Source organism: Pteropus vampyrus, unplaced genomic scaffold (genome assembly GCF_000151845.1).
Source record: "Pteropus vampyrus isolate Shadow unplaced genomic scaffold, Pvam_2.0 Scaffold254, whole genome shotgun sequence".
Classification (NCBI taxonomy): domain Eukaryota; kingdom Metazoa; phylum Chordata; class Mammalia; order Chiroptera; family Pteropodidae; genus Pteropus; species Pteropus vampyrus.
The window spans coordinates 511,346-525,040 of NW_011889035.1; the positions used below are offsets into that span (position 1 = coordinate 511,346).

Genomic DNA, 13,695 nt, shown 5'->3' on the forward strand with positions numbered 1-13,695 from the left:
CCTCACAGCCCTCCTCCCCCACCAAGTCTATGGCCTGTAAGTTTAGAATCACTGCTTTAGGATACCGAGAAGGGGACTGTTTTGGTCATCTGAGGCAAAGGTCCTCAGAGGAGGAAAAAACTGGGAAAAAACTGGGTGAGTGCATGCTTGGAGGGCAGAAGTCAAGCATTTTTTTTTTATAAAGGTTTACAAAGATTTGTGCTAATATGATTCTTCTTGATGAAGACAGACTGGAGCTGAGATGCAACAGGTCCCTTTCATGTACTGACCAAGGTGTTAAAGGAGAAGGGTGCTTCCTGAGGATGTTGTACGAGTAATTTAACATTCAGGGGAAGATGAGCTTTCCAGGAGAAAAATGTGGGCTCTGGAGGTCTGACTGCTCCTGTCTTCCATTATCAACCTTTTAGGATCTGGGTTTCATTTATTAAACAAAGTTGTAATTCCTATTCAAGCATCTCATGTTAAAAAATAATTTAGCAGCTTGTGCATCAAAATGTTAATAGAAATTTCATAGGTAGGGTTATGGGTGATTCTGTTTTCTTTGTTCTTTTAAAAGGATTTTCTGATTTTTTTTAACATAATGAGCGAATATTTTATTGGAAGATAAAATTATTTCCATTAAAAAATGAAAACTCTAAAGCTTATCTATTATTTCCCTTTGTTTGCTTCAGAGACTTGGCCATGGAGATAAGAACCATGCAGATGCAGACAGATCGCCTGTTTTTCTTCAGTTTATTGACTGTGTCTGGCAAATGACAAAACAGGTAACTTATATATCTATTCTTGCATCTCTCTTTTAAGCCATCCTGTCAGAGTTGGGATTTTGGTCACTGATTAGCCTACATTCCATGTAAAATTCTTGTAAGGTTTTAGGTAATAGAACTATTACCTAATTATCACATTATTAAGTAAACTAAAGGACATTGTTTGGAAGTAATGTTAAACATCTGACAATTTGATTCCCTTAGCATTTCAATGAGCACTGATAATAACCCAACAGATTTCCTCTGCTGTTTTGGACAAGCAGTTAAATAATAGCTGTATATTCACCCAGCTAATCTGTATATTGCTGAAGAGGTAAAGAAATGAAGAAATAGGCTAAGTAACTGAAGCAAAATAAAATCCCATTTTAAGTAATTTAATGAAAAAATGAGATATGTAATAGATTCAGTTCTCTTCCCACCACCCCCGCCCCTCCCGCCTTAGGTATGGAGAGATTATATTTTTTAGATCTTCTTACCAAATTTCTTAAAAACTGATGTGAAATATTAGTGTAAATGGATTTAGTCTTCTGGACTGATACCAGAGAATGAAAAACACCTGGTTTATTATTATGGGATCACGTGACTAGGGGTTGGTGTCTTAAAAACAGTTAAATCAAGAAAAAGCATCCTAAAACCCAAAAGTTGGATATAGCTCATTGGTACGTCATTTATTTACCCAAGGGTTTATCAGAAACAACTGAAGGCCCGATTTGTTTTTAGTCAGACTGCCTGCCACGTGACTATAAGGCAGGGCAACTGCTGGCTTTGCTTCACTTTAGGGTCACATTTTAGCTTTGAGAAATACTATTTAATTTATTGAAAGAAAACAAATGGTGATCTTCAGGTGAAATTTATCAATTTTACTGTATATTGGATAGTTTGTTTTTTCTCCCAATAAGCATTTCAGTTTGGGTAGATTGTTTTGAAACCTGCTGGGTTAAATGAAGCATTGTAGTCGATATAACTACAGTATGATGAGGCTGGTATTTTCATACATATGCTACAAATGTATATACAATTTATTTTTCTATATATTAGGCCCTTGGTTTGTTGGGGGGAGGGGAGATGCTATATATATATATTTTAATGTTTACTACTACTTGGAGTTGGTTTGATTTTTTCCTTTGGAATTGCCTTTGAGGTAGTATATTAGCTATGCAAATTATTGCCAATTCCTGTTTTAGGTATTTGACCCAAAACAGTAGGACCCACTTTTGACCATTACCATATTCTATTTTTAAATAACATTTGACGATTGGCAAAAATCCAGTATGCCCTATCTAAAAGACTAGAAAAGTTGTTTGAAACCATAGCATGATTGATAGTTACAGCTACTGCTTTCCAGGGGGAATAACTTGAAGGAGGCAACATGTGTGAATGTATTAGTTCTGGTATATTTGTTAGAAAAAAATCAATCACATTTACTAGCTGTTTGCATAACAAAGTATATGATACACTTCTTTAGTAATTGTGTTAACTTTTTATATGCTACATTTCTAAAATCAGTTTAACTCCAGTTTTGAGCTTGTTACTAAATAGAAAATCCGTTTAATCTTATGTTTCTTAGAACTTAAAATACATTATAGTGATGTCTTTATTTTAGACATCTAGTTGTTTTTCTGTATATTTTCTTGCCGAACATAGAATATGTTAGTCACAATGTTTATTGACAGTCATCAATTTTACAAATAATTGAATGTTTGTGCAGAGACTTAAATAGCACATTTGCCAAAATGGGACTAATTAGGTTGCAATTAGCCAGATTCCTCTTCTCCTACCGTCATCTTCATCCCCTCCCTCTTGAAATCAGAAAGCAGTTGATGAAGGGCGCTTCAGATTTTAAAAGCAATACCAGTAGTTAATGGTCTGCTATTTTAGTTTTGTTGTGAGGACATGCCCACTGATTAAGTTGTCTTCTCATAACTGAGCTGTTTTGCCAGGATGATGAAAAACTAATCACAGGCTCAGCTTTTTTGGATTGCTGTTTAATGAGGCACGGTGCATTCATGGTTGGTTAATAAATAAGGCTGTTAAGAGTATGTAACAATACAGGAGATGGGACTTATTTTGTGAATGAATAAATGGGATTTGACAAAGTTTCTCACAGTTAATTGGCTTTTCGTTGGCATGTGCTTGATCACTCGCTTCATTGAACTTCACAGCCACAAAAATTATCCAAGGCATGGTAGTTATTCTTCATTGTTTGAGAAATTTGCTACATTACCTTATTGCTTCCTAAAATTTAGGCAATTTCAAGGTAAAGTTGTTTTCAGCCCTCTCCCTTTTGCTTGCAGTTGATGCTGTTGCGCGCGCGTGTGTGTGTGTGTGTGTAATTCCTAAAAATAAAACTATGTTGTTGAAAACTTAAAGAAAAATCTTAACTATGTTGTTTACGGTTGGTCATTTTTGGCAGAGAATGACCGGAGTTGCCATAATTGCCCAGGTCAAAATTCATCAGCCAGAGAGTTTAGGACTAACAGGCAGGGTATACAGAAATATCAAGGTCAGACCATTCAAACTCTTGCTGCATAAGAGTTTGAAAAGGAGATTTTAGAAGAAGCTGTCTTAGAAAAGTGGTAAAATGACCTTTGAACAGAAAACCAAACAGATAATGCCATAATAGTTTAGAAATATATAGTTTTGAATATTGTTTACCTAATTTTAAGAAGTATTCCAAAGAATCTACCCAGAAACAGGGACGAGTATGGTTGAAAAAATGTCTTAATTTTATGTTTGTGGTGTTTGCTTTGCAGTTTCCTACAGCATTTGAGTTCAATGAATATTTTCTCATTACCATTTTGGATCACCTATATAGCTGTTTATTTGGAACATTCCTCTGTAACAGTGAACAGCAGAGAGGAAAAGAGGTAAAATACGAGCCCCCTACCCCCTCTATGCATCTATCCCCAATATGTACTTTACTAAAATTCATTTTGTGATGTATTTCAACTGAACAGTCATTCTTTTGCATGATTTCTTTGGCCGTATTTTATTTTATATGCTGTAATATGATTACTTCTTTCCATACATCTGAACCTGATCTATTTTTAAATACCTGCCACAAGGCTGAAGATACCAGCTAGCTATCAGGTGAGTTTATGGGTGGGAAGTAGTATCTGCTAAAGAGAGAACTGAAGTTATGTGTGACTAAAGAGCGCCAGTATACCTGTTATTCCTTGCAGGATGGAAACCCTTCAAAGCAGGTGCTGAAAAATATAATTAGTAAAAAAATACACATTTGAATGGACAGCTCAAATCCCCAAATATATTCTGTGTACATGACCCATTTTAGGTTTTTTTTTAATTGGAAAATACTGTAAAAATTCAAACACTAAAAATATACTATGTAGAAAGTTAAAGTTTGTTACTCCGGTTCTCCAGAAATACCACTGTTAAGTGGATAGTTATTTAGAAGAAACCGTGCAAGGATTACATTCAAGTTTTACTTCCGTTTTCCTCAAAATGCATCTATCCTTTGTATGAAATTATTAATCATCTCAACTGTTATCTTCCTCTGAATCAATTTTCATTCTAAAAAATGTGGTTATAATTTACTTTATCCATGCTTTCCTATAAAGCAGAGTGGCAAAGAGTGCTTGCTCTGGAGCCAGGCTGCATGGGTTCAAACCTTAGATCTGTCACTTATTATGTGACCTTGGGCAAGTTAATTTCTGCTTCTATAAAACAGATGATAGTACTTACTGTTGTAAGGATTAAATACAATAAGCCATACAAAACACTACAGTAGCTGTCGTGTAGTAAGTGCTTCCTTAGACTTTAAGTTCCTCGAAGGCAGATATTAAATTTTTAAATTCACCATTATTTCTTCAGTATCTGGCACACAGTAAATATTTCTATGCATAGTAGCACTCAAGAATTGCTTGAATGTTAGGTACTTTCATTTTTGAGAGCCTTGCATAGGATTTACTATATCTTGATTTAAAAAAATTTTTTACCAAGGTATAATTTGCATTCCATAAAATTCACCCTTTTAAAATATATAATTTAATAGTTTTTAATATATCTACAGTTATACAACCATCACCACTCTCAGAACATTGAAACCTGTACCTGTTAGTAGTAGTTTCTTCCCATCCTTCTTTCTTCCCAGTGCCTGGCAAGCACTATCCCTATTGATTTGTCTGTTTTGGACATTTCATATAAATGGAATCATTTCAGATTTGGCCCTAATGTCTGGCTTCTTTCACTTAACATGTTTTCAAAGTTCACTTAACATGTTTTCAAGGTTCAATTTATAGCACATATCAATACTTCATTCCTTTTTATGGCTGAATATTCCATTGTATAGAAAAACTATTTTGTCCATTTATCATTTGATGGACTTTTTGGTTGTTTCTACTTCTTAGCTGTTATAAGTAATGCTGCTTTTAACATCTGTGTACAAGTTTTTATGTGCACTTTCAGTTCTCTTGGGTATATATACCTAAGAGAGGAACTGCTGGTAATGGTCACATTGTGTTTAACTTTTTGAGGAACTGCACTGTTTTCCAGTACCCTCTGATTTTAATATAAGTGGGACTTATCACTGAAGTTACCTCCCTCTAAAGAGATTTTAATGATCACAATGTACCTTTTTACAACTTTCATCTGAAGTATAAATAGCTTAAGTGATGGAGAATCTTTACCTATTTTTCCTTCTTACAGAATCTTCCTAAAAGGACTGTGTCACTATGGTCTTACATAAATAGCCAGCTGGAAGAATTCACTAATCCTCTCTATGGGAGCTATTCCAATCATGTCCTTTATCCAGTAGCCAGCATGCGCCACCTAGAGCTCTGGGTGGGGTATTACGTAAGGTGGAATCCACGAATGAAACCACAGGTATATGGGCTATACAATATACAATGGGAGTTTTTAATCCATGCAAGCGTATAAATTACATTTGTCCGCTGTAAAGCACCTAGAAAAATTATGTGTGCATATTTAAAACTTTCCCTAAAAAAGTACTACACGGGGGGTAAATCAGTATACTTGGTTCTTATCCTGACTTTGGACAAATCACTTGTTTTGTCTTTTCTTCCTTTCTCTATAAAATAAGGGTGTTGGACTAGATAACTTCTAGAGGTCTCATTTTAATAGGTTGGAGAAAATACCTTTAGTTTAAAACCTAACAAAATTCTGGTCCATTTTGAAATATGGAATATTTACTACTTAGAACTATATAAAAGACAATCTACAACTGAATGATAGGAAATCTTTGAGTACTGGTTTTAAGATGGTCTTGTTACTTAAATATTTGTATTTGGAAAAGTATCAGTTTCAGGATAGTTTTTGGAAATACCTGGGAGCACTAGGAGAGCCAGTGAAAGAGCAATGTTGTTAATAGAGTCCCTGAAATTAATTTTCACTGATGTGTTAGAAAGAAACGCACATTGTCACATTTAGGGAAAGAACTATGTACCAGAATGATTTGACTTTGGATTTGTTTAGAATTGCCTAGTTGGAATAATTTTATGGTGTTTTGCTCTTGTAGGAGCCCATTCACAACAGATATAAAGAACTTCTTGCTAAACGAGCAGAGCTTCAGAAAAAAGTAGAGGAACTCCAGAGAGAGATTTCCAACCGATCAACCTCATCCTCAGAGAGAGCCAGTTCTCCTGCACAGTGTGTCACTCCTGTCCAAACCGTCGTGTGAAAGGACTGTTAGATGGGGGCCATCATCGCCATGAACCCTTAAAAACAATGGCAGCTTTACAAGTAGAAAGTATTCTGAATTTAGAACCCATCTGTCAGAGAAATTTAGTCACTTTATTTATTTTAAAATCTCTCTAGAATGAGTTTAGAACTCTGGGAGTACAGGTGGCCTAAGTGAAATAACCTCACATGTAATTGTATCATCATAACACTAATCTTATAAGTCACCCAAAGAATATTAAAATGCTTCAGTCCTGCATTCACAGTGGGAATAAGTTCCTGAATTGAAAAGGAAAATGCTTAGAAATTTTGGTGTCTGGTAAAATCAAAATACAAACTACTCCAAAAATATACCTCTTGATGGAAGAGAGCTCATTGTACAGAAGGAGGAGCATGAGTTTCAAACCAAACCAACACTGAAATTCTGTGGCATTATAAGTATTTGGCCTCAGTGTCATGATAGATCAAAATCATTTGATACTCCTTTCCCCATCGTGGGTTTTTCTTTTGTGGTAAGTAATTTACTTAGATCACCTTTCAACAGCCACATTCTTTATATAAGATAAGTCAAAATCTTGGGATTATGGTGCAGTAGTTGAAAATTGTTGTTATTTATGTACTTATTTAAGATGTATGATTAAGATAGCTGTCCAAAATGATGCCTTATAGATGTGCTTGCGGGGAGGAGGGAGAGGAGAAAGGAGTAGCTGTCCAGGATTTCAAAGAAGTCCTTCAGATTAGTTTTCATTTGCCTAATTACTAGAAACATGAAACATTTTAAAAACTCATTACCTACCCTACTTATTAGATTTGTGGTGTGTCTGAACACAGAATTGGCAAGTTTTGAGGCAATATTTTTAAAAGTTTACCAGGGCTGACTTTTCCTGAAGTCTGTATAAATTGCTTATGGTGAGAGGCACTACGCTCAAATTTTACAGGAATATTTTACTGCTATTCTTTGCAAATTCTGTAATTCCACTGAATGATAAAGTTTACCAAAGAACTTACTGCATGTAAAAATGTACTACAGTCTCAATGCCAGTAAAGGAAATCCCGCTTCACTGTTCACCTGCTGCAGTAAGAGGTCATTGCTGGTGTAACTATTGATTCCCTGGTGTCTGTTTTACCCTATAAGAGCCATATGTTATGTACTGTAACAAAGGAGCTTCTTATCCCTTGAGTCTTTGATTAAAAGAAAATTTCAACTGACTTTTAAACTTTGACCTTGTCCTAAGCTATATTAACTTTCTTTTGCAGAAATGTTATTTGGAAATTTTTTAAGGAAAAGGTATCTCAGCATCTGCTTCAACAGGAAATGTTGAGTTTGCACCTATTTTCCCTCTAATACACAAACAGTAATCAAAAATACAGAATTTTTTCACTTGTTAATTCACAAGGCTGAACCTTAGCCCTGCTCCTCTTAGTCTATGCAAAATTGGTACCAAAATGATTTGGTTACCATGTGAAATTTGTTATAAGAAAATTTATTATAGTATTTAAGTGGCCAGTCTGTCATTAAAGCTAAGTTTTCTATCCCAAATATTTTATAAATACAATCTACTATTATTCTCTTGGTCTGATACTGCATAAAAGAATGTAGATGACTGAACAGATAATTTAAAACTTCTAGTCTGAACACCACCCTCACATCCACTTTAAATTCCATTCAAAAGCCAGGGCAGTCTAAGCACAAATCACATCTCTTTTCAAATCCTTCCAGTGGCTTCACCTTCTGCAGGGGTCTCCAAAGTGGAATACATTTATAATAATCCATTGGTGGTGATGCCAGCATCAGGGCAGTGCATCATTCCTTTTCTCTCTGCTCTCCCACTTAAAACTAATTGGATAAACATAACTGAACAAAAGTACTTCTGTACTGCATACCAGGACATCCAAGTGATCATCCATCACTGCATCCAAAAGTAGGTGAGTTGGACCTAGGAGGCGGCTGTGGAGCCAAGAGAGTTGCAGTGCTGCACTGGCACCGACAGTGTGGCAAACTACTTAGGAGAGGTACAAAGTGAAAGGGGTAAGTGAATTGGAGTATACTTGGAAGATCCCATTACTCTTCAGCAACGCCCAGATTTCTTAGACCTCTTTGACAAGGGGGAGGGAAAGGAAAATAAGGCAGACAAAGAGAACCGAGGGAACACGTTTCCTGCTGTCCGCACTAGGGTCCCCCTAATGGGAGGTGGGCACTACGTACTACCAAGCACATATCTCCTCTCATTCTGCTGCCAATCTTTTTTTTTTTAAGCTACCTTTTTTTTTTTTTTAAACACATTCCCAATTTTAGCAGCAAGTCAGCTCCAGTAAGAGAAACCAAAACACATGCTATAGCATTACCTTCTGGAAAATGAAAGACTTCTAATTGCCAATCTGTTGAACTGTTAGAATAAAAGTAAACAAAGTCTTACCTAAATAGGAAAGGTGTTCACTACCTCAAAAGTGGAACCAGAGGCACATTTCATCAAACACTATGAAAAATCACAGTAATACAGTATCCAGAAAGAAAAATTCTCCAGCAACTAACCCAAAGACAGAATGTTGCAGTCCAACTGATGAATTCACAATAACTCTTATGAAACTCAACAAGCTACAAGAAAACTCACAAAGGCAATTTAATGAACTTGGGAATAAAATTAATGAACAGAAGGAGTACTATACCAAAGACAGTGAAATTCTAAAGGAAACCAAACAAAATCTAGAGCTGATGAACTCAATAAATGGGATGAAGAATGCATTAGAGAGCACTGTATAGAGCAGACCAGATGGAAGAGAAAATAAGCAAGCTGGAGGAGAATTTAGAAATTATTCAGGTGAAAAAGGATATAGAACTAGAACTAAAATTTTTAAAAGGTGAAGAAACCCTATAAGAATCATCAGACTCCATTAGAAAAGCCAACATAAGATTATTGGTATACCAGAAAGAGGAGAGAGAAAGCAGCAGAGCATTTAAATAGTAGCTGAGAACTCAAACCTGGGGAAGCAAATGGACATACTGGTGCAAGAAGCTAACATAACACCTTAGCATCTCAATCCATATAGATCTTTTCCAAGACACATTATAATGAATATCAGAAGTCAACGATGAAGAATTTTAAAGGCAACCAGGGAATAAAAGATAGTAACCTACAAAAGAGCTCCCCAGCAGGCTATGGGCAGATTTCTCAGCAGAAACCCTATAGACAAGGAGAGTGGAATGACATATACAAAGTATTGAAAGATTAAAATTGCTAGCCAAGAATACTCTTTGGTAAAGTTATCCTTCAGATATGCAGGAGAAATAAAGGTTTTCCCAGAAAAAAAGGAGTTCACTACCACTAAATCTGCCTTATAAGAAATGCTGAAAGGTCTTCAAGCTGAAATGAAAAGACCAAAGTGCACAAAACTCTTACTAAGGTGATAAACAGAATTTGAAAACTAACTCTTACAGTAAACAATTACAACATAAAGGCAAAGAGCCTTAAAAATAACTATAGGTACTACAATTTGCTAACAAATTCACAGAACCAGAAGATAATCTGACATCAAAAATATAAAAGAGAAGGAGTAAAAGGACAGAATCTTTAAAGGTAAATGAAGATAAATTGTTATAAGCATAAAATGGACTATTTTACCTATTAGATGTTTTATGTAAACCATGCGGTGAGCACAGAGCAAAACTGGAGCAGAGACATGAAACGTGGAAAACTGCCAACTTAAAAAGTAGATGAAAACAAAAAAACAGTGGTGAGACAAAATAACCAGAAGGCAAAATATGAAATGGCAGTAGTAAGCCCTTATGTATCAATAATCACTCTAAATGTAAATGGACTGAAGTCACCAGTCCAAAGGCACAGAGTGCATGGGTGGATAAAAACAACAAGACCCAATTATACTCTGCCCATAAGAGACTCATTTCGGCTCTAAAGACAAATGCGCTCAAAGTGAAGGGGTGGAAGGTGATATTTCAAGCAAGTGGAAACCAAAAGAAAGCAAGCATAGCCATACTTAGTCAAAATAGACTTCAAGCCAAAAATAATAAATTATACAAAGAAAATTATATAACGACAAAAGGGTCAATACATCAAGATAAAACAATCAAGTATATCCTCAACACTTGAACACCATAACATGTTAAGCAAATAATATATCGTAAGGGAGAAACAAACAAAAATACATTTATAGTAGGAGACTTTGATATCTTGCTATCACCAAGGGAAAGATCACCCAGATAGAAAATATGCAAGAAAATGCTGGAATTGAAACATACTAGAACAAATGGACTTTGCAGGCTTACACAAAACATTCTATCCAACAGCAGCAGAATACACATTCTTCTCAAGTGCACATGGGACATTCTCCAAGATAAATCATGATAGGACACAAAACAAATCTTAGCAAATTTAAGAAGATTGAAATCATACCAACTATCTTTCTGACCACAATGGTATGAAACTAGAAGTCAACAAGAGGAAAGTGAGATCTACAAATACATGGAAACTAAACGTGCTGCTATACAACCAATGGGTCCAAGAAAAAAATCAAAAAGCAAATTTTTAAAAATTACCTCAATAAAAATGGAAATACAACATATCAAATCTTGAGGGATGAGGGGAAGCAGTTCTTAAAAGCTTACAGCAATAAGCACATGTTAAGAAATCAGATCTCAACCTAATTTTATACTTTAAAGAACTACAAAAAAACCCCACAAAGCCCAAAGTTAGCAAAAGGAGAGAAAAAAAGATCAGACTGGAAATAAATGAAATAGAGACATTTTCCCAAAGAGACATTGACAGTTGTTTTATAACTTTATAAATGTCTAAAAATATTGGTTGTACAGGTGTTTTTCCTTTATGATCAGTGACATAAAATTTAGAGATCAAGATGGTTAAGTTGCAGCTCCTTAGGAGCTTTCTGGGATGTATCCACTTATGCTTTTATTCCTAGCTGAATACCTTAACTTTTATGTACCAGTACTACTCAGCCGGTCACAGTTCTCCCATGTAAACTGCAGATTCCTGCCTTTTTGCTTTTGTTCATTCTACCTTGTTGACCTGGAACCGTTCACCCTTGTGACTAATTCCTGTTCTCTAGTCTTTAGGCATCATTTCCTCCTCAGAAGTTTTTCCTGATTCATCAGTATCTTCTCTGCCATGCCCCACCTTCCTCTGTGCTCCCAGAATAGTGTGCACATGCTATCACCACCGTACTCACCACACAGTACTGAAATGAATACTTCAGATGTCTACCTGTAAGCATACCTTTCTTACTCAGCTTGGTATCCAAACTGGCATCTTACACACAGGAGATTCTTGTATTTGAAATGCATTGCAATGAAGCTCTCATACAGTAGAACTGGATTGATGACAACATAATCCTCTGCTGTAAACTCTCAGATAAAGAAGCTGAAGCAATATTTTCTTATTTTCAGTTCTCACGTGAGGGTATCAAAAGCTGGAGTGGATTTTCAGTTTGACTCCTAGCTGAGGAATGGGGTGGGTTTTACCAACATTATACCACTCTTCTAATTAGGATTTGGAGCCACTGCAATGCAAGTGAAGGTTATACAATTTAATGACCTGAAATTGAAACAGAGATAACAAAAGTTTTAACAGCTGAAAAGACGGTTGAGACACAAGAAATATTTTCCATGTCACGGAGCAGCGATTCCTTGGGTCTAGGGACTCACCGTTGTGAATTCAATAAAGATACAAACTTGCTCATCAGACAATTGCACATACAAGCAAAAGTTTACATCCAATTTCAGGAGATTCATAAATATCCCCAAATCTAAAGATCCTAAAATAAGAACTCTATAGAAAAATAATTCAATAAGAAGCCTAACAAGCTAGGTGCTCAGCCACTACAATTCACGCTGGTTATGTAGACAAAATCCTAGAACTTGTGGTTAATGTGTTTCTTTAGTACTCTTAAGAGTATCTTATCATATGAGCTAATTCATTCTTGGGCTTAATTTCTTTGTAAGCATGAGAAAGGCAAATTATGTACTAAATACCATATATTATTGTTTCTCATAATATGCTAATGTCTTATCTAGAAACGCACTTTTTTGGGGGAAAGTTTACAACAAATAAAGCCTTCGTTAACAGGCTGCTAAGGAAAATTTCAGTGTTTCCTTTAAAAAAGCTGCTTTATTGACTTGAGTGGCAAATTTATAAAAAGTTAACATGTCTTGATCTATTCAAAATTATGATTTACATTATCAACAATGACAACTGCATGTGTACAGTTAATATTGCACACATACTGTATACCAATAAAAGTAAATATCAAAGGGGTTCTTCTTAAAGATTAAAACCCTTAATGCCTTGAACTGAACAGCATGATTACAGACACGTACTATTTAAAAACAAATGGATATGGTTTACAACACCTCCCCTTCTCACTTCATTCCAAAACCTCATTTACTTCATTAACAATGTTAGACTTTTAAAAATGCTTTTATAACCTTTACAGTTAATTGATTTAAAGTGAATGCTTGGGTCTTTTAAAAAACTTTATCAGTGGATTAAAAATCAATACAAGTGTACTTAATACTGAGCAATGTTTGAAATGTCAAAAAGCAAAACAATCCTCTTAAATGTGTATAAATATTTAAACATACAAAACCTCCATCAAAAGTCAAAACAAAGTATATTTAATGGTGGCACTGGAGAGGAGAAGTGGGCAGTTCATGCCAGGGGAAGATTTAAAAATGAGACTTTTCAAGCAAGCACTGCCTGTGGAACAGCCTCATATTTTGATAATTTAAACCTAATTTTATTTAAATATATAAAGCACTATTAAAAAAAACCACACCCACAAGTAAAAAAATTGGCAATTTGTTTACAAAGCACAATATTTCGGTACAGCAAATTCATCTCAAAGAAAGAGTATGTGTGGCTTGTTAGCCTTCAAAACTCCCCTGATTTCCATTTAGATGGTTTAACATTTAGTCGTGATGCATAACACAAGCCTGTGTAACGAAGCTTGGGCCCCTTAACACCTATTAATTCCAACATAAGAGTATGAGACCTGGAAAGTAAATTGGCAACATCTGATTGATGAGGTACAAATTATCTGAATAAAATTTATGACCTGGTGCCAGTCAGTAATCCCAACACAAATTATTGCTTTGTAATGAACTCTGTATGGTTTGCATGTCCTTCAATAACTGAAGATTTTTCCTGCTTTTTTCTCCAGGTCTGGGTTTGGCAAAGTCTTTCTTATTTGTGGTCCCTGTGATTCCAGAAGAACGGCTGCTGCTGTTTCCTTCTTCCTCAAGAGTCTT

The 13,695-nt window shown here is 35.4% G+C and overlaps 2 protein-coding genes across 11 annotated transcripts in view; one reads left to right on the forward strand and one right to left on the reverse strand.

The window, feature by feature from the left end:
• The window catches only part of MTMR2 (myotubularin related protein 2), a 100,060-nt gene extending 92,424 nt beyond the window's left edge, over positions 1-7,636 (forward strand). For 6 of the 8 annotated variants that reach the window (XM_011374727.2, XM_011374724.2, XM_023520250.1 and 3 more), the window contains 4 exons: positions 672-764; positions 3,518-3,631; positions 5,430-5,606; positions 6,259-7,629. In XM_011374727.2, coding sequence (XP_011373029.1) covers positions 672-764; positions 3,518-3,631; positions 5,430-5,606; positions 6,259-6,420 — 546 coding nt within the window. In that variant the 3' untranslated portion in view covers positions 6,421-7,629. Of the gene's footprint in view, positions 1-671; positions 765-3,517; positions 3,632-5,429; positions 5,607-6,258 lie in introns of all 8 variants that reach the window. The other 2 variants (XM_023520252.1, XM_023520253.1) reach the window with 1 other exon arrangement.
• A 4,900-nt stretch (positions 7,637-12,536) lies between these two features.
• CEP57 (centrosomal protein 57) overlaps positions 12,537-13,695 on the reverse strand; it is a 39,272-nt gene continuing 38,113 nt past the window's right edge. For 2 of the 3 annotated variants that reach the window (XM_023520256.1, XM_011374732.2), the window contains exon 12: positions 12,537-12,798. Coding sequence is in view for 1 of the 3 variants with exons in the window: in XM_023520255.1 (XP_023376023.1) it covers positions 13,513-13,695 (183 nt within the window). In the remaining 2 variants the exon portion in view is untranslated. The other variant, XM_023520255.1, reaches the window with a different exon arrangement.